The sequence below is a fragment of the Capricornis sumatraensis genome, chromosome 9 (assembly GCF_032405125.1).
Source record: "Capricornis sumatraensis isolate serow.1 chromosome 9, serow.2, whole genome shotgun sequence".
In the NCBI taxonomy this organism is placed as follows: domain Eukaryota; kingdom Metazoa; phylum Chordata; class Mammalia; order Artiodactyla; family Bovidae; genus Capricornis; species Capricornis sumatraensis.
This window is the reverse complement of record NC_091077.1, coordinates 15,848,601-15,868,134: the sequence shown is the minus strand read 5'-3', so window position 1 is coordinate 15,868,134 and position 19,534 is coordinate 15,848,601. Positions and strand designations below refer to the sequence as shown.

General features: G+C 56.3%; 2 protein-coding genes across 3 annotated transcripts; one reads left to right on the top strand and one right to left on the bottom strand.

The window, feature by feature from the left end:
- The first annotated feature begins 515 nt into the window (after positions 1-515).
- Positions 516-6,431, top strand: ELOF1 (elongation factor 1). Of its 2 annotated transcripts, XM_068981176.1 has the most exons (5): positions 536-583; positions 1,179-1,260; positions 5,176-5,309; positions 5,489-5,559; positions 5,810-6,431. In XM_068981176.1, the coding sequence occupies exons 3-5, from the start codon at positions 5,194-5,196 to the stop codon at positions 5,872-5,874; spliced, it is 252 nt and encodes an 83-aa protein (XP_068837277.1). In that variant the 5' UTR covers positions 536-583; positions 1,179-1,260; positions 5,176-5,193; the 3' UTR covers positions 5,875-6,431. The 2 variants fall into 2 exon arrangements, with proteins under 2 accessions (XP_068837276.1, XP_068837277.1); XM_068981175.1 differs by lacking the exon at positions 1,179-1,260 and having other exon boundaries at positions 516-583.
- Positions 6,432-11,207: 4,776 nt separating this feature from the next.
- On the bottom strand, positions 11,208-19,046 carry CNN1 (calponin 1). The gene is made up of 7 exons (XM_068979793.1): positions 18,911-19,046; positions 16,778-16,899; positions 13,224-13,290; positions 12,918-13,055; positions 12,611-12,721; positions 12,011-12,157; positions 11,208-11,918 (listed from the first exon to the last, which is right to left on the bottom strand). Exons 1-7 carry the CDS (start codon positions 18,971-18,973, stop codon positions 11,673-11,675), a joined length of 894 nt encoding a protein of 297 aa, XP_068835894.1. The 5' UTR covers positions 18,974-19,046; the 3' UTR covers positions 11,208-11,672.
- Between the last annotated feature and the right edge of the window lie 488 nt (positions 19,047-19,534).

Below are 19,534 nucleotides of genomic sequence, written 5' to 3'. Positions count from 1 at the left end.
GGTCCCACTCCTGACCTAATGAGCCAGAATCTGTATTAGAATAAGATCCACAGGTTCTTGTTAAAGTTTGACAAGAGCTTCTTACAAGCTCTCACACTCTGATTCAGCCACACAGTTCTGCGCATGTCCTTAGCACTGGGATATGTGTGTGTGGCTGACGTTTGGGAGGCCCATGTGAGTTGCAAAGGGCTGGGGCTTGAACTGGGAGAGAAGATAAGTGAAGATGCTGCGGCCAAGGGCGAAGCTGCCTTTCCCTGGCTACTATGGCCAGGTCCACCTCTCCTGAAACGCGGTAACTGCCAGTGCGAAAGCGCACCAAAGCTGTGTCCACAAGCGCCGGCTCTAACTACCAAGTATGGTCAGGCCCTCGTGCAGGCACAACGCGTTCCTGCCGCCGGGCCCGAAATGGGAGTACGCGTGCGCACAGCGAAGATGCTGGAGGAGGCGGGGTTTCCCCGCGGGGCAGTCCCAGCCTCGGGAGGACGAGAAGGCGGAGGAGGTAAGAGATTTCCGCTTCCGCCGAGAGCCGGAAGTCACTGTCTCCCGGGTGAACGAGGCGGTCGCAACAAGGGTGTGAGTGCAGGTAAAGGTTCGCGCGGGTGGACGTTGGGGCCGGGTGGGGCTGGGCGCTCTGCGACCCCAGGGCGCTCACGGGGTCCTGAAGGAGGCGCCGAGGGCCCAGGGCTCGGGGAGCGGCCCATCGGGGAATTTGCCTCAGGTCCCTGCCGGTCCCAGCCCGCTGCTTGGAGGCCTGGATGCTACCGGCGGCTGGCGGGAGGCGACACCAAAGCTTCGGTGAGCCTGGATGAACAGTCCTCCCACCGCCTCTTGAGTTCCACCAGGGGCGATGGCTGAGCTCTCTTCCATCTTCTTGGCGCGTTTTGGACTTAGGTCGCCACCTAAGTACAGTCCCCGGTCCCTGGAACTTTACATGCAGTCAGTCCATACCCCTTTTCTGCAGTGTAGTTGAGGGGCACTATAGTCACTGGGGAAAATGGGATTCTGGGGCCCATCTCTAGCTTCAGGAGACTTGTTTATATATTCAGCAGATAGTTATTTGGCGCTAATGCATACCAGGCGCTAGGCGTGCTGCTGATTCGTCGTTGTTCAGTTGTTCAGCCCTGTCCGACCCCATGGACTGCAACACTCCAGGCTTCTTTGTCCATGGGTTTTCCCAGGCAACAATACTGGAGTCGCCATTTCCTTCTCCACCGGATCTTCTCGACCCAGGGATCAAACCCCAGTCTCCTGCATTGGCAGGTGAGCCACCAGGGCTGCTGATTCCAGCCATGGACAAATCAGGCTCCTACCCTAACCCGCAGAACTGACATTCTAGTTGGGGGACATCTGGTGTGAAGTTCAGAAAGCTGCATTTTTCTGAGCAGCCCCCAGGTGATTCCGTGGCAGGTGGTACCCAGGGTCTCACTCTGGGGAAATTTTTTCAACAAAACACTCTGGCCAAAGGTGGGAGCCTGGGCTGCCGAAGTGGCTACACTTTACTAAAGCCTGCCGGGTCTTGTGGTTAGCCTGCTGCTTTCGTCTTCCGTTGCATCTCACATCCATCTCCCTGTTGCTCACTGGGCCTCAGCTGTACCAGTCTTCTTTCTCTTTTTCAAGAAAAGCTGGTGCTTCCTTGAAGCCTTTACAACTGAGGCATTTCCAGCCTCTGCCTGCACTGTCTTAGGTGGATTTTCTTTCTCTCATCGTTCAGTCCTCATTTTAAATGACCCTTCCCCAGGGGATCCTTCAGGCTCCACCCTTGAGTGAAGTAGCTGTGTCCCAGAAAAGTTCACATAGCCTTGTTTTTTGTTTTTAATTTTATTTATTTACTGGATACCCTGGGTCTTTTTCTAGTTGTGGCGAGCAGGAGCTACTCTCTAGTTTCACTGCAAAGGCTTCTCATTGCAGTGGCCTCTCATTGCAGCTCACAGGCTCAGGAGTTGTGGCATGAAGCCTTAGTGACCCCGCAGCATGTCAGATCTTCCCAGACCAGGGATGGAACCCGTATCCCCTGCATTAGCTACTGGACTACCGAGGAAGCCCCACGTCGCTCTGTTTTATTAACCTCATAGCACTTGCCAGTGGCTTCCCAGGTGTTGCTAGTGGTGAAGAACCTGCCTGCTAATGCAGGAAACGTAAGAGATTTGGGTTCAGTCCCTGGTTGGGGAAAATCCCCTGGAGAAGGAATTGGCAACCCACTCCAGTATTCTTGCCTGGAAAATCCCATGGACAGAGAAGTCTGGCAGGCCACAGTCCATAGGGTCACAAAGAGTCAGAGATGACTGCAGTGACTTAACACACACACACACACACACACACAGAGCCCTTGTCAATATTTGAAATTTTTTCCCTTATTAGTTAGCTTAAGGGTCTGTCTTCTCCACCAGAATATCAGTTACACAAGAGCAGACACCTCACCTTCCCTGATGACAGCACTGCTGTGGCTTGCTCTAGGCCTGGCATTGGTTGGTTCATTCATTCAGTAAATATTTGTTGAACACGAACTGTTCTAGGCTCTGAGGATACAAAGAAAAGACAGAAATCCCTGCCCACAAGGAGTTCACACTCTGAGGGTGGTGGGCAGGAACCAGTGAGGAAGCTGTTGTGATCATCCAGGCCAGAGAAGACCTGGACTCTGGACTCAGACCACAGAACCAGCCCTGGGAGTGGTGAGAAGTGGTCAGATGCTGGGCGTCTTCTAAAGGTAGAACAGTAGGAAACTTTCCTGGCGGTCCAGTGGTTAAGAATCTGAGCTTCTGCTGCCAGGGCGCAGGTTCCATCCCTGATTGGGGGAACTAAGATCCTACACGCCTCAAGGTGTGGCCTAAAATAAACGTAGGGCAGTGGGATCAGGGTGAGATAAGGGGTGTGAGAGGAGGCAAAAGGAACTGAGGTCGAGTCCAGGGTTTTTGGAAAAACCCGGACTTGCTGTCTGCTGAGCTGAAGAAGACTGCAGGAGAGCAGATTGAGGTGTTTGGAGCTGGGTTTTGGACCGGTCATGTTTAAACATTGGTTAGCATCAGGTGTGGCTGAGGCAGGTGGTCAGGAAGGCTACAGTTCAGAGGAGGCAGTGGAAGCAGTGACACGGGGTGTGATCTCCATGGAGGTGAATGTATTTGGACAAGGGAGGGGCCCAGAGACTGAACGAGTGGCTTCACTATCCTTAGCAAATTAGAGAGGTTGGGGTGGGGTTGCAGCAGCAGAGACTGCCAGAGCCTGCCATTGAGGAGTGAGTGGGGAGAGTCCCGGGTCTTGAGAGCCCTGTGCAAAGGGTAGGCGGAGAAACTGGTGTGTCCAATGTGCTGAGGGGTGGGGACTGCCCCGTGGGGTGGACGGCATGGCAGGGGCAGCGGAGTGAGAACCGGAGAGAAGGCAGACAGCTCTATTAGAAAAACTCTGTAAAAATGAAGAGATTGTTTTAATGATGGGCAAAGTCATCCCAAGTGTGTTCATTAATGATCCAGTAGAGAGAGCAAGTGTGATGCTGGGATCCAAGGCCCAAGGTAACAAACTGTGTTTTTGGGGAGCAAGGCCGTTCTTCCATAGCAAAAGGGGGAAGGTCAAGTGGGTGGTCCTGGTGACTTGTGGATTGTGGATGTTCACCGCCAGCTCCTTCAGTTTACTCAGTGAATTGGAAGCACCCCTAGTTTAGAACAAGAACATCAGATAGAGAGTGATCACACGTGTGAATGAAACGCTGGTCTTTCTCTGGCAGGCTGCTGACCTCTGCTAGTCATGGAAGGATGAGACCAGAATCAGGGGTGGGTGGGGGTGGGAGGGGCGCTTCGGGAGGTTAGCCCGGCGCCTGACATGGGAGATTGCACTCAGTGTAGCTGCTGCCCCTTCCCTGTCCACCTGCCTCGAGGCATCTTCCCCTGGACGTGCCGTTTGCCCCAGCACCTTGCTCTTCCTTTATGCCAGACATCAGAGAACAGGGCCCCTTTTCCCCTGAGCCACCAGCTCCGTCCCCCACCACAGCCTTGGAAGTCAGCCCAGACCCCCTTCTTACACTGCTCACCCGCTCCACTGGGCTGTTCCTTCTCGACATGCTCACCACTGGCTTGTCCCCTCTGTCTCGCTCACCCGCTGCTGCTTTTCTCCCCGAACAACTCTGTCCTGGTTCTGTCTTCCTCTTCACCCAGGCTTTCCACCCATCCCGTTCCTTGGTCCCTCTCTTTCTCTTTTTTAAAATATTTATTTATTTATTTGGCTGCACCGGGTCATAGATGCAGCGTGCAGCATCTTCAGTCTCGTTTCGGCATGCGGAATCCTTAGTTGCAGCATGCAGGATCTTTAGTTGTGGCGTGCGAACTCTTAGTTGTGACATGTGCAATCTAATTCCCTGACCAGGAATCGAACCCAGGACCCCTGCAGTGGGAGTGTAGTCTTAGCCACTGGACCACCAGGGAAGTCCCTCCTTGGTCTCTTTAAAACACCAAGCAATTTCATCCCTACACTCCCCACAGCCTCCAGCATCCATCCAAATATTCAGAACGCTCCCACCTGCTCCCTCCCTACCCCCTCTCTCCCCCCAGCCTGCCCCTCTGCTGAACCCACATGGTCCCCAAACCCTGGCCAGGCCCTCAGCCTTTTATATGGCATTTCCTTGCTCCAAATCCATGTCCCCGTTTCTCTGTCCAGCAGCCCTCATCTGCAAAGAGCCTACCCAAGGGGTCCCCCAGAAGGCTCGGTCACATACTTTCAGTGTCATTCTTCCTGGGTGGCATTGGCCTGTCCCGTGAGAAGGAGCAGCCTGAATAAAAGCTCTGGCTCCTGAGCACTCCTGCCTGACCTTCACAGTCTCGTCCTCACGAGGAACGGTGGCCTCCTGTGTAGGTGCTGGCAGCAGACAGGCCAGGCTCTTACCATATGTCCTGTTCGCCCTCCCTGTGAGACCAGGCTCAGATGGAAACCTCACGCCACTTCATAGACAGGAGACTGAGGCACAGAGAATTTAAGGAACCCACTTGGGATCCTGCAGGGAGTGGGGGAGCTGGGGTTAGAATCCAGGCCACCTGACCCCACAGTGCACTGAAGCGGTCTGCCTGCCCAGCCCCTGGGAGCCTCAGGCAAGACCTCCCTTCTCCAGAGGCAGCCAGCCTGCTTCCTAGGGCATCGGGCTGGGGGGCTGCATGGGGCCCACAAGTCACTGACTTCTGTCCCTTCTGCCCACAGGTTCACTCCCCTACAGACATGGGGCGCAGAAAGTCGAAACGAAAGCCACCCCCCAAGAAGAAGATGACAGGCACCCTGGAGACCCAGTTCACCTGCCCCTTCTGCAACCACGAGAAGTCCTGTGATGTGAAAATGTGAGTGGGGCCGGGGAGCCTGCCTCCCGGGGCCACTTCCTCCTTCCTCAGTTGGGGTGTGGCTCACCCCCACCACTACCCTATCCTCCAATCTGCCCCAAGCCCTCCTGCTTAGGGGGATCATCACCCACAGACAGAGGCCCTTTCCTTCACTAGTCCCTGCACGTTTCCTTTTCCAGGGACCGAGCCCGAAACACCGGAGTCATCTCTTGTACTGTATGCCTAGAGGAATTCCAGACGCCCATCACTTGTATCCTTGGGAAACCGGGCTTTTTCCAGGAGATGGGTTGGGGGTTCTGGGCAGCCCAGAGTGGGCTGCTCGAGCCCTGCAGCGTGCCCTGGGGGTGTGGCCACCAAGAGGAACCAGCGCCACGGGCTGACTTATGTGGTGTGAACAGGATTCAGGGCAGTGGTCTGGCTAACAGTGGCATGAGCTACAGAAAAGTAAACATGGGAAAGGGGTCCAGTGCTACCAGTTGCCCTTGACCACAGCGGCTCAGATCTGTCAGAACCAGTGGACGTGTACAGCGACTGGATAGACGCCTGCGAGGCTGCCAATCAGTAGCGACGCAGATGGCCCACCCCCTTGGCAGCCCCGCCCACTGGGTACCAATCGAGAGACATTCCAGGGTGTCCAGGGTGTGGGTCCAGGGCCTTTGCAGCCCCCAGTGTGAGTGTGTGCAGAGTGGGTATGTGTGTGTGTGTTTGTGTGCATGCGTGGCTGCAGGTGCGACTGCAGGGGAGTCTTCGTGGGAAGCCGGTAGAGTTGAAGGGTGGTGTGGCCCCCAGGGCCTGAAATGCTTGCTCAACAAGCCTTTGACTGGCTCCAGCCTCTAGCACCTGGGCCACCGGCTTCAGGGCCATGTTTTCTCTAGAGGCTTGCGTCCTGACCCCCCTCTGCAAGGGCAGGCCCAACAGGCTGCCACCGGCCGCTCCAGCGCCTTCCTGTACCTCACCAGCACTTGGCCATTGAAGAGGACTGACTGCTCCCCCTCCCCAGCTGCCTTGGGCTGGGATTCAAGCCACAGTCCCATGGGCCCCCTGGCAGGGCGGCCTGTTTCCATGTTCCCTCGCTTTTGTAGAGCCGGGAGGGGCTGGGCCGGGGACAGCTGTCTGTCACAAGCCCTTAAATAAAGCAGCAAGTGAAGAACTCCCAGTGCTCTGATTCTGTGGGCTCTGGGTCAGACCCAGGGCCTCAACGCAGGAAAAGGGGAGACTGAGGCATTCAGAGGTGGCCCAGCCGGCCGTCTGAAGTGGGATTCGGTCAGTCCTTCAAAGCATCCCATGTTTTATCCACTCTACAAGCATTCACGGTGAAACCCAGGCAGCTGGGCTCAGGGGACAGGGATGAACGCACAGGCACCTGGCCGGGCATTTACAATCACAGTGGAAACCAGGGCCAGCAGAGCCCGGGGTGGGGGTGGGGTGTTCAGGGAGGGCTTCCTGGGGGACCCCCCCGAAGAAGGTCAGGCTCCAGGGCCACCCTGTTTCCTGAGGCTGCTCTCGGATGTTCCTGCCTTCCTGCCTTGTTCCAGCAGCCACCCTGGGAGGAAGATGCTCACAGGTGAGGAAGCAGGCCAGAGATAACGAGGTCATGGGCCCAGGGTCCCACAGCCAGCAGGCTTCACAGCCCAGGGTCTCACTCATGAGTCCAGGGTCCAGGCTAAGGGAACAACTCCTGGCTTCCCGGGGGCTGAATGGGGTGAGGATCCCTGGAGGGGAATAGGGACCGGACTGTTGTCCTAGGTTGGTGGGGAGACTGGAGATGGGGCCAGAGGCACAGGTTCAGTGGAACAAATATTGGTCTTGGCACTTGCCTTGCAGTCCCAGGGGTTAGGACTGCAAGCTTCCACTGCAAAGAAATGTTGGTCTTTGTCCCTGGATCCTGGCACAAAGCTAAAACGCTTGGAATTTCCTGGGCAGCCGGAGTATCTTCATCATTCATAAAGAGCCCATTTTTGCTCACTGGTGAGATTATGCTAATGAGGTGATTTAGAATGGGGCCCTAGACATCCTTGGGGCTTCCCAAGTGGCACAGTGGTAAAGACTCCACCTGCCAGTGCAGGAGACCCAGGTTCAATCCCTATCAGGAAGATTTTTAAAAAGAGGAAATGGCAACCCATTCCAGTATTCTTGACTGGAGAATTCCATGGACAGAGGAGCCTGGGGGGCTGCAGTCTGTGGGGTTGCAAAGAGTTGGACACGACTGAATGGCTAGACAACAGTGAATCAGCATTACCCACAGTGTATGAAGTAAAGTGAAAGTCGCCCAGTCGCGTCTGACCCTTTGTGACCCCATGGATTATACAGTCCATAGAATTTTCTAGGCCGGAATACTGCAGTGGGTAACCTTTCCCTTCTCCAGGGGATCTTCCCAACCCAGGAATCGAACCAGGGCCTCCTGCATTACAGGCAGATTCTTTACCAGCAGAGTCACAAGGGAAGCCCAAGAATACTGGACTGGGTAGCCTATCCCTTCTCCAGCGGATCTTCCCAACCCAGGAATCGAACCCAGGTCTCCTTCATTGCAGGTGGATTCTTTAACAACTGAGCTACGAGAGAAGCCCCTCATAGTGTTTAATATGCATTAAGTGCTCAATAACTAACACAGCTGAAGTGACTGAGCACTCAGCAGCCTCAGCATGGGGCTGATTCCTGAGTAGGAACTCTCAGCCAACCTACCAACCTTTGGGAAGGGGCCTAAAGGAGATCAACCTGAATATTCACTGGAAGGGCTGATGCTAAGCTGAAGCTCCAATACTTTGGCCACCTGATGGGAAGCTGACTCACTGGAAAAGACCCTGATGCTGGGCAAGATTGAGGGCAGGAGGAGAAGGGGGGCAGCAGAGGATGAGATGGTTGGGTAGAATCACTGACACAATGCACATGGTAGTTGCTCAGCCGTGTCCAACTCTGACCCCATGGACTGTAGCCCACCAGGCTCCTCTGTCCATGAGATTTTCTAGGCAAGAATACTGGCATGGTTGCCGGTTGCCATGTCCTGCTCCAGGGGATCTTCCTGACCCAGGGATCAAATCCATGTCTCCTCTGTCTCCTGCACGGCAGGCAGATTCTATACCCACTGAGCCATTGGGGATATGAATCTGAGCAAACTCCAGGAGATAGAGGAGGACAGGGAAGCCTGAAGGGCTACAATCCATGGGGTCACAGAGTCAGACATGACTTAGCAACTGAACAACAACAAGGGGACCTACAGATGAAGTGCTTTGAGAACAAGATCTGATGAACTTCTGCCTTTGGTGAACACTTAGAGGTGCCGGAACACATGGAAAGGATTCGGGAGTTCCACACCCCTCCCACGCCTTGCTCTGTATGCCCCTCCCTTCTGGCTCCTCCTGAGTTTGATCCTTTCATAATAAAACCAAAGTAATAATAAAACCAGTGATCTAATAAAAAGTAAAATGTTTCTCCAGGTTTTGTGAACCAGTGTAGTAAATTAACAAAATCTGAGGAGTGGGTGGAGGGAACCCTCCCACCCCGATCTATAGCTGGTCGGTCGGTCAGAAGCACAGGGAACAACCTGGACTTGTGATTGGCTCCTGACATGGGGAAAGGTCAGTCCTGAACAGAACCCTTATCCTGTGGGATCAGATGCTGTCTTCAGGTCATGTCAGAATTGAGTTAACTGATTGGTGGTGTTGGAAACAAAAACACACCTGAACAAGCAGACGGCGAGATCCCAGACAATCTGGTAGTCCTGGTGCTCTGGCAGCACGGGGCAGCGCAAGCTCCTCCACGCAGCCCCGTGAGCCTGGGCAGCAAGTGGAAGGATGATGGAAACTGTCCCAGGGCCACCCTGAGGACAGAGGCGCCCAGCGTGATTCCTGACACGGTGCCAGCAGATGGTGACCCACAAGGGCAGCAAGGAATATGAACAGCAGAGGAAGATGCTGAGCTGGCCAGGCCCAGCCGTTGGGTCTGACGGGTGTTCCCTGAGGCCCACCCCGCCCTGACATGCCCCCAATCCGGTGCTCCTACCTTCCCTTCCAAGACCTCACTCAGGTGGGATCCCGCGGCCAAGGCAGGACCTAGTGGACATAGAGTGGTTGGACAGGCACCTGGGTCAGGGGCTGCTCTCTGCGGTCCAGGGAAAGGGGCCTTGCTCTTCTGTCAACCAGGGCCCGCCTACCCCAGTCTCACAGTCTAAGTGCTAATATGGTGCTGTTTTCCCGAGGAGGCAGGGCCCTGGGCCAGGCAAGGATCCTCCTCAGCATAGCTTCCCCCCACTAGCCCTGGGGGAGCAGGACTCAGGGTAGCCAAGCCAAGAGCTCCTGGAATCTGCTTTATGAGGCCCCAGGGGTTGTGCAAGCACAGGGGGCTTCTGATGTCCATCCCAGCAGTTTCCCCCATTCCAGCCTTGCCCTGCCCCGCCCCACCCCGCCAGCCCACCCTGGGGAGGTGGACTGCTCTGAGCCCCCAGCATGGCAGGCCACATCCTCTCCATGGAACCCTGGCAGTGGGTAACTTCCGGGCAGGAAAGCAGGAAGAGTGGGGTCTCCCCTGAGATAGGGAGAGTTGGGACCTCGTCCAGGCTACTGGGATCCCTGGCTGGCAGGCCAGGATTGGAGATGAGCCCTGAGCACAGGGCACAGTGTGAGCCAGGCACACAGGCCAACTGCACCCTGTGGTCAGCTACTTAACTGCTCTGTGCCAGTTGGAAAAAAGCCATTGCCCTGGGCATCCGGAGTGCCCATCTTCCCCACTGCCCTGTCCCCTCCCACCTCCCCACAGTTCGGTGGTGGTTTAGTCGCTCAGTCATGCCTGACTCTGCAACCCCGTGGACTGTACCCCTACAGGCTCCTCGTCCATGGAATTTCCCAGGCAAGAATACTGATGTAGGTTGCCATTTCCTCCTCCAGGGGATCTTTCCGGACCAGGGATTGAACTCAAGTCTTCTGCACTGGTAGGTGGATTCTTTACCACTGAGCCACCATGGAAGCCCCATAGTCTACTCCAGGACTCAAGGATTCTCTCTGCCCACAGGGGCTTCCAGGACTAGGCTTGTGGTCCATTCTCATGATCAGTGCCAAATACCATCCCCTGTCTGGAGGTGTCATTTCATTGAAGCTTCCTGTGACTCCCACAGGCTTCAATGTCATCATTTTCCTGCTGGGAAAACAGACCTAGGGAGGGGAGGTGACTTGCCCAAGGTCACTTGGCTGGCCGGCTCCAAAACTGATTCACATCGTATCTCACCCATCCCAGTGCTGACCTCGACATGACCCACAGGCTCCCAGGGTAGGTACTTGGGCGCTGAGTGTGTGTGTGTGTGTGTGTATTGTGTATGTGTGTGAAGGTGTGTTTTTGTCTTGGGTAGGCATGTGTACTGCACGTGTGAGTATCTGTGTGTGAAAAGGTGTGTGCACTAAGGCTGCAGGGAGTGTGTATACCATACACATGAAGTGTGCATTTGTGTGGATTTTTTTTTGGGGGGGGTACGAGTCCTGGGTCCACCGAGTACTGTGAGCTCAGTATGTATATCTTAGGGTGCCTGCGTGTGAGTGTGTGTGCCCCTGCGCAGATGTGTGTGCAGGAAATGGAGTGTACCCTGAGCATGCGTGGCAGCCACACAGGCCCTGGGACAGAGCGGCCCTAAGTGCTCAGGTGATTGTGATGGTTGATGATGTTTAGTCGCTAAGTCGTGTCCGACTCTTTGTGACCCCATGGACTATAGCCCGCCGGGCTCCTCTGTCCATGGAATTCTACAGGCAAGAATATTGGAGTGGGTAGCCATTCCCTTCTCCAGGGAATCTTCCCAACCCAGAGATCAAACCCGAGTCCACCTACATTGCAGGGATATTCTTTACTGACCAAGCCACAAGGGAGGCCCCTCGGGTGATTTTACAGCCATTTATTGTGCTCCAGTGAAGTAGAAAAAGAAAGTGCTCGCGTCACAAACGCCGCTGTCACACCCCGTAAGCCAGCTGCAAACCAAACCGAGTGTGTCCGCCAGGGGTCTGGGCATGCAGTTTGCGCCCGCTGCGGGAATGGGGTGGGGAGGGGTCGAGCCTGGGCTCTGGGGGCTTTGCTTGGGAGGGCTTCTTGTCCCGGCAAGGGGGGGAACCCAGCTATGGGGAGTGGGGGACAGCGGGGTAGCTTTGCTCAGTGCGTCCTTTGGGTGCTGTGGGGAACACCCAGCTCCATGTTGGACCCTGCAGCTCACCAGGGAGGAGCCCCCTCTCCACAGCCCCCCCCACCTTCTGCTCCCCCCAAACGCTAACCCTGTAGGCAGGTGCCCGGGGGCCAGAGGAGCCATGCAGGGGGAGGGGGTCGGCAGGCCGGGCTAGGCCCTGCCAAGAGCAGCAGCCAGCCTCCCTGGGGGAAGGCAGGAAGCCTGGGGCCCTAGGCGGAGTTGTAGTAGTTGTGCGGGTGGTGGTTGTGGGCCGGCTCGCCCAGCTCAGGGTACTCAGGCGTCAGGCAGTACTTGGGGTCGTAGACCTGGCGGGGTAGCCCGTACACTGTCATGCCCCGCTGCGAAGCTCCCTTGTTGCTGCCCATCTGCAGGCTGACGTTGAGTGTGTCACAGTGCTCCATGCCCAGCCCCGGCTCGAAGATCTGCCGCTTGGTCCCTGGTGCAGTCATGCCGGCCTGTGGAGGGCAGCACAACAGTCAGGCCATGGGGAGCCGTGAGAGCCCCACCAGCCCGCCATGCGCACGGCCCCCCTTGCCCCGCAACACACCTGGCTGGCTCCCTTGTTGGTGCCCATCTGCAGGCTGATGGTGGCCTGGTCCAGGGGCTGATCCGTGCCCAGCTTGGGGTCATAGAGGTGGCGCCGGGTGCCATAGGCCGTCATGCCCTGCTGGCTGGCAAACTTGTTGGTGCCCATCTAGGGAGCCAGGAGAGTCACCCGGGGGGTTACAGGATCCCACCGAAAGTGACCAGACACAACTGATGTCAGCAGACACATGGCCCTCTAATGAGGCCCTGTTTCCACCCCCCTGGGGCAACAGAATGGAAACTGAGGCTCAGAGAAGGTGTGTCACATGACTGCTAAGTGGCCTGATTTCCAGGGTTCAGCTACTCATTACCTGAGCAATCCTAGCAAGTGTGCTAACCTCCAGGCCTCAGTTTTCCCATCTGTATAAAGGGCATGACGGTAACAGTACCCACCCCCTAGGACTGTCAGAGGAGTGAGTTAAGGTACCGAAAATGCTAAGCATAGGGTTTCCTAAAGACCACATATTCTGTACCCGCTCCAACCCACCAAAGCCTGCAGGGACCAGGGTGCCCTCCTCAACCACAGCTCATCAGCAAGACCCAGGCGAGGAAAGGGCCATACCTGCAGCCCGATAATGTTCCGCCCTTCTCTTAGCTTCTCTGGCTCAAATTTCCGTTCCTGCTTCTCCGCGTATTTCACGCCCACGTTCACCTTGTTCCCTTTCGTCTTGGCCTGGGTGAGGAGGGGAGGGCCAGGGACTGACAAAAGAGCCTCTGGGCCACACAGTTGCATTGAAAACCCTGAGAGGCACCCGCTTTCCCTCTCTCCGCCAAGCAGGGACTGGGGTGGGAGTACCATGCAGGGGGCGGGGTACAAGAAGCTCCACCCACATCCCAACCCAGAGCGCCCACCCTTCACCCACACTCACCATGCTGGCCAGGGCCAGGAGGGTGGACTGCACTTGCGTGTGGTTGGTGTTCTCGAACAGGTCGTTGGCTTCAAAGATATCGTGGGGCTTCACCCCGTACTTGGTGATGGCCTTGATGAAGTTGCCGATGTTCTCCAGCTGGAGGGGAGCCGGCAGCGGTCAGGGGGCGGGGGCGGGGGGGCGGCGGGGGCGGGGGCGGGGGGCGTGGGCGGGGCTGGGTGGAGGTGGGCGGGGCTACGGGTGGAAGTGGGAGGGGGCTACGGGCCAGAGAGTTAACAGACTAAAGAGTTGAGAATCGGGGCTCACCTGATGCCAGTTCTGGGTGGACTCATTTACTTTCTTCACGGAGCCTGGCTGGAGCTTATTGATGAACCTACAAGGCGTAGGGGAGGGGGCTGAGGCAGGGGACTCCCTGCTGCCCGTATCCAAGCCCAGCCCAGAGGGACCAGGGATCAGGATGACAATCAGGAGACACCAGACTTTTTGGGGTTTCTCACTGCAGTCAGACCTCAGAGACAGTCCCACCACAAACCACCCAAACACGCGGGCTGGACCCAGATGGAAAGCCAACCTCAGGAAGCTGGACCTGTTCTGGTCAGAAAGTCTCCCTACAGGGGGTGGAGAGTAGTCTTCTGGGGTGCCCCCGCCTCACTGGTGACCATGTTTCATTTTCATTTTCTTTTTTTTTTTTACCTTTGGCTGCTCTGCACCACTTGTAGGATCTTAGTTCCCTGACCAGGGATTGAACCTGGGCCCTCAGCAGTTCAAAGCCCTGAGTCCTAATCACTTGACCACCAGGAAATTCCCCAGGCTCCTTTTCTCATTCCAACCACTACGTCTGGAAGAGCCCACAGCTGAGCACTGGGGCCTCTTCTCAGACCACCATCACCCCGGTGATCTCGTTCAGCCTCTTGACTTTATTTATTTGGCTGCGCTGGGTCTTAGTTGTGGCATGTGGGAGGTTTTTTGTTTTGTTTTGTTTTGAGTTGCAGTATGCAGACTCTAAGTTGTGCCATGTGGTATCCACTTCCCTGACCAAGGATGAAACCCAGGCCCCGTGCATGGGGAGTGTGGAGTCTTAGCCACTGGACCACCAGGAAGTCCCCAGTCTCTTGACTTTAAATGCCATTCTTATGCCAATGACTCCCTCAAAGCTTCCTGCAGCCCACCTCCCACTCTCCATTCCATCTCCCCACGGAGTAATAGTATATTTGCTCAGTCATGCCTGACTCTTTGCAACCCCATAGACTGTAGCCTGCCAGGCTCCTCTGTCCATGGATTCTCCAGGCAAGAATACTGGGGTGGGTTGCCATGCCCTCCTCCAGGGGACCTTCCCAACCCAGGGATGGAACCCAGGTATCCCGAATCACAGAGGGATTCTTTACTGTCTGAGGAACCAAGGAAGCCCATCTCCCCACTACATGTGGGTCTCAAACAAATGCATTGCACCGAGACTCCTGCTATCCACTTCCCCCTACAGAACTCCCTCCATCTTCTGCAGCTCACTAAAAGCCCTCCACTGCCCTTGACACTCCTCTCCCTTTCTCTCACTCCACATCCAATCCCTCAGCAATTCCTTTGGCTCGGCCTCCTGAAGACTTCCAGAAGCCCACCTCCACCCCGCTCTGAGCCACCAGTGTCTCTCTCCTGGGATCCTGCCATGGCCTCCCTGTGGGCTCCCACTCTCCATCTCGTCCCCTCCAGAGGCTCCTAACCCTACAGCTTAAATGCCCTTCTTAAACAATTCCAGGGGCTTCCCCGGTGGCGCTAGTGGTAAAGAATCTGCCTGCCGATGCCGGAAATGCAGGAGACTCAGGTTTGATCCCTGGGTCAGGAAGATTCCCTGGAGGAGGAAATGGAAATCCACTCCAGTGTTCTTGCCTGGAAAATTCCATGGACAGAAGAGCCTGAGAGGCTACAGTCCATGGAGTCCCAAAAGTCGGACGCGACTGAGCACACAGGCACTCTCACCCCGCAGGGCCAGGGTTTGATCCCTGATTGGGGAGCTAAGATCCTGCAAGCTGTGCAGTGTGGTCCCCAGAATTCCCATTATGGTCCCCAGAATTCCCATTATGGTTTATTGTAGGATATTAAATAGTTTTCTGTGCTATACAGCAGGACTTTGTATAACTTTGCTGTACAGCAGGCGTGAACACAACTGTAAATCAACAATGTGCTCAGAGGCTCAGCTCTGTCCGACTCTTTGCAACCCATGGACTATAGAGCACCAGGCTCCTCTGTCCATGGGATTCTCCCAGCAAGAACACTGGAGTATGCTGCCGTCTCCTCCTCCAGGGGATCTTCCCAACCCAAGGAAACGGCATCTCTTATGTCTCCTGCATTAGCAGGCAGATTCTTTACCACTAGTGTCAACTGGGAAGCCTGTAAATCAACTATACTTCAAAAAAATCCTAATTATCTTCCAATTAAAAGAAAATATTGGAACCTTGAAAAAAAAACTCCAGTTACTACCCAGTTCAAAACACTCCAATGCCTTGAGAATAAAAGCCTAACTCCTTAGCATGAATGACACAGCGACCCTGCACTATCTGGCCCCCAGCTAACTCCCTCCACTTTCCCTGGTCACTCCAGCCTCTTCAGCATCCTTGAACCCATAAGGCATGTTCCCACCCCAGAGCCTTTGCTCTGGCTGTCCCCTCTACCTGACCCACTCTTCCCTAAGATGCCCCAGCAGCAACTTCCCTCACTTCATCCGAGATTCTGCTCCAAAACTACCTCTTCAGAAAGAGCTTCCAAGCCATTCTGTACAAAACAGCAACACTTCATTCCTCCACCCACCGCCCCCATCCTTCCCAGCTTGACTTTTCCCCATGGTACTTCCCACCACAGGCCCGTATGTGATTATTTCATCAATTATTTGTTCAATCATCTCCATCAGGACTAAAGTTCTGTATGCGCCCCAAGTCGAGTCTATTCTGTTCACTATCCCCAGTGCCAATACCTGGCTGGCACACAGCAGGCGCTCCATAAATGTGCCTCCTCCATAAACAGGTGGGTCTGCACTCTGTACAGCCTGGGACATCAGACCATCCCCCCATTCCTTGGATATGGTTGAATAGCATCCCCCCAGTCCCTCCCTTTCCAGCAGCTAGGGCTTGGTAACAAGGTGCCTTTGGGCAACTTCTGGAAGATTCCCAAGCACAACCTCTGGCCCACATGGTTACCCTGCCCTGGGTCAGACTCAGAGATGCAGACAAGACCCCGGGCTGGACTCAGGGTTCCTACCCAGAAATAGGATTGTGGTGAAATCTAGAAGATAGAATCTAGAGTCAGGGCTTGGGAATTGTGAGGGCTGGCCTCTCTCGGTGAATAGGTTTTGAGAGGAGGAGAAAATCAGGACCCACTGAAATTACTGTGGCACATCCCTCAGGTGTGTGCGCTCAGTCCCTAAGTCGTGAACGGTTCTTTGAGACCCCATGGACTATAGCCCACAAGGCTCTTCTGTCCATGAGGTTTTCCAGGCAAGAAAGAATACTGGAGCAGGTTGCCATTTCCTTCTCCAGGGGGAATGTGGCTTGGTGCCTTTTAGCTGTGACCTCCCATTCTTGGGACTCCGGAGACAATAAATGCGGCTGCCCTGTATGCCTGGCAGTTCAGACTCTAGGTTCTGAAGTCATTTCTGTTGGCACAGCGTGGGACTTTGGGTGACGTGCTTTACCTAACTGGGCCTCTGTTTACTGTTAAATGGGTACAATGATTATCTGCCACCTCAGAGTTCTGTTTGGAGGTGTCAGGTATCAAGTGTCCAAGCTGTGAGCTCATGGTCATTTTGAAGGGTTCAGGAGTTGAGATGAGGGGTTGGGGGGCAGCCCAAGTGGGCCATGGTTGTCCCCACTCACTCGCAAAGAATGATGCCGTCTTTGAGGCCGTCCATGAAGTTGTTGCCGATGCGGCGCCCCGTCACCCCCTCGATCCACTCTCGGAGCTCCTGCTCCCGCTGGTGGTCATACTTCTGGGCCAGCTGGGGGGTAGGGGGCAGAGAGAGAATGGTGAGGACACAGCGGGGAGTAGGGCTGGCTCGCTGGCCCAATCCAAGGCTCCCTAGTCCCAATCTCTTCCCTCATCCCTTCCCAACTAAGGCAATTCTGTCCCAGCGTCCAATGGAGGGGGGTGGCGGGGGGTGAGGGGGGGCGCTGAGGACCAGGGTTGAGGTGGCACCTGCCCAGGGGGCCATTCCAGGCATTCTGAGGTTTGGCACCAGAGAACTTGGTCTAAGGGGTGGGGAGAGAGATACTCAGAGCTGGGTGGGGTCGGCGCCTGGCCTCTTGGTTCCCCCTCCAGACCAAACTTGGGGCTTAGCTTCCCCTGGCCCTGCCCCCTCCCTCTCCTGGATGCTTCAGGCAGGGGAGGAGGAGCCCAAAGGAGGTGCCCCGCATGCCGCCTTGCTGGGGGCTGGTCTGCCTCACATCCCTGTCTCGGTGTCTGTCCAGGTCCTCAGCGCTGGGGCTCCCTCTCCGGCTGGGGGTGAGGGTCTGTCTTTGTCTCACTCTGGGCCTCACGCATGTCTGTATTTCTCTCTCTCCCCATCGCAGGATGTCCTCAGCCTCTCTCCTTGCTCTTTCCTTGGCTCTGTCATCCTGTCCCCAAATCTGCCTGTCTGGCTGGGGGTGCGGCTCGTGGTTCGCCCATCTCTGCTTTCGTAGGTCTCTCTCTGTCTCTCCGACTCCAGGTTCCCTTCTGATGGGGGGTGGGGGTGGGAGTGGAGGACTCGGCCCTCTCTCCGCCTCTTCATCCCTGTCTCCGTCTTATCTCACTCCAGGCTCGCCCTCCCCCATCCGTCTCTCTCATGTCTCAGGCTTCCAGAATCTGTCTGCGTCTCTCCCTCCTCTCCTCTCCTCTCCCACTTCGCACCCTCTCCGTATTTCCAGAACCCTCTACCCCAGCTCAGACTGGCTCCCGGCCCCTGGGGGACCCGGCTGCCCCTTCTCCTGGGGGGAGGGAAGGAGGAGGGGCGGCCCCCTCACCTGGCCCCGGCCCTGCCGCCCCCCTCCCCACCAGCCCGGCTTTATAAAGCAAACCGGCCCTTATATAGCGCGGCCCCGCGGGCCGGGCTCCCGAGGCCGCCTTATATGGCGCGGCGGCTCCTCACGGCTCTGGGGCCGGCGCTGGGGGAAGGGGGGGGCGCGGCGCTTGGATCCGTCTCCCGCCGGAGCACTCGCCCCCCACCTGCCCCCTCCTCCAGCCCCGAGAATCCCCCCGACCCGAGTTCCCAATCCCAGCTCCTCCCTTCCTGCCTGTGGAACAGTCGATCCGAGCCTCAGTGTTCCCTTCTGTTAAATGGGACAGGGATTATTCCCCTAGCAGCGCTCATGGGAGCGTTCCAGTGGGCTGGAGACTTCAAATTTGCAGCCCTAGAGACGCTGACCCCATTTTGATGTGGGGGAGGGAGCAAGTTCAAGGGCCCAATTCTTCACCTCCCATATATAGGACCTGAGAGACTTGTCTCCCCTCTCAACCTCAGTTTACCCATCATAGCATGAAAGCCATGTGTCTTCTCAGCTCCAAAATCAGGAGATCTCGCTGTGTCCCTAATGCCCACCCTCTGCCCTTCCCCAGCTGTCTCCCTTTCCTTCACAGTTCCCCACACTTTGCGGCCTCACCTCCCAGGAACCCCAGCTCTGGAGTCAGGCCAGGAGTGTGCAAAATCAAGTCTTTCCTCCACTCCCCAGGAACAAAGAGGTTAACAGGGAACCCTGATCAGGCGGGGTTTTCCCAGTGGACCCACTGCCTCAGTTTACCTGTGAGCGCCTGCGTGCCCACACCCCATTTACACCCCAACAGTATAGCTGAGGGCTTTGGGATGCTCAGGCCAAGGAGGTAGGCAGCCCCCTCCCCATGTTGGTCCTTTTTCTGTCTCAGGTTCCAAGTCACTTGGGACAGGCAAGAAGGGGGTCCAGGGAACCCCAAGAGCCGGGCCTCTGGCCTGGCAGGGCAAGTGGGCCAGGCTGGGGTGGGAGGCCCTCCAGCCCTACCTTGTTCTTGACCTCAGCCGACAGCCCGTAGGCGGGGCCTCGGTTGAAGTGAGCGGAGGACATGCTGGTTGGTGGTGGGTGGGCAGCGGTGGCAGCGCGCTGGGGCCGGCGGCAGCAGCTGAAGCTCCGTCTGCACCCTCTTCCCTCCTCACACGTTTTTGAAGCTCTGGAGGCGGCCCGGGCCTCTTCCAAGCCCGTCCCATTGGCCGTAGGGACCTGCCAAGGGGCGGGGCGCCCCCCACCTCGGCCACCCCCCCTTCGTGATGTCAGGGCCTTGGTATTGGGAGCTGATTGTGTCATTGTTTCCACCTAGGGGGGTGGCCTGGGTTATTCTTTTTTTGGGGGGGGGGCGGGGGTTGCTTGGCCAGGGGCTTCCCTGGTGGCTCAGACTGAAAAGAATCTGCCTGCAATTCAGGAGACCTAGGTTCGATCCCTGGGTCTGGAAGATCCCCTGGAGGAGGAAATGGCAACCCACTCTGGTATTCTTGCCTGGAGAGTTCCATGGACAGAGGAGCCTACACCGGATACAGTCCATGGGGTCACAAAGAGTTGGACATGACTGAGCGACTTACACTTTTCCCTTTCAGTTGCTTGGCCAGACAGAGACCAACCTTGCCCCACTCT

Coding starts and splice junctions, on each gene's coding strand:
- ELOF1 (XM_068981175.1), top strand. CDS start 5,194: ATGGGGCGCAGAAAGTCGAAACGAAAGCCACCCCCCAAGAAGAAGATG. Junction 5,310..5,488: donor AAGTCCTGTGATGTGAAAAT/GTGAGTGGGGCC, acceptor TTCCTTTTCCAG/GGACCGAGCCCGAAACACCG. Junction 5,560..5,809: donor ATTCCAGACGCCCATCACTT/GTATCCTTGGGA, acceptor ACAGCGGCTCAG/ATCTGTCAGAACCAGTGGAC.
- CNN1 (XM_068979793.1), bottom strand. CDS start 18,973: ATGTCCTCCGCTCACTTCAACCGAGGCCCCGCCTACGGGCTGTCGGCT. Junction 16,900..18,910: donor CGGCTGAGGTCAAGAACAAG/GTAGGGCTGGAG, acceptor CCTACCCCCCAG/CTGGCCCAGAAGTATGACCA. Junction 11,919..12,010: donor CCAACAAGGGAGCCAGCCAG/GTGTGTTGCGGG, acceptor TGCCCTCCACAG/GCCGGCATGACTGCACCAGG.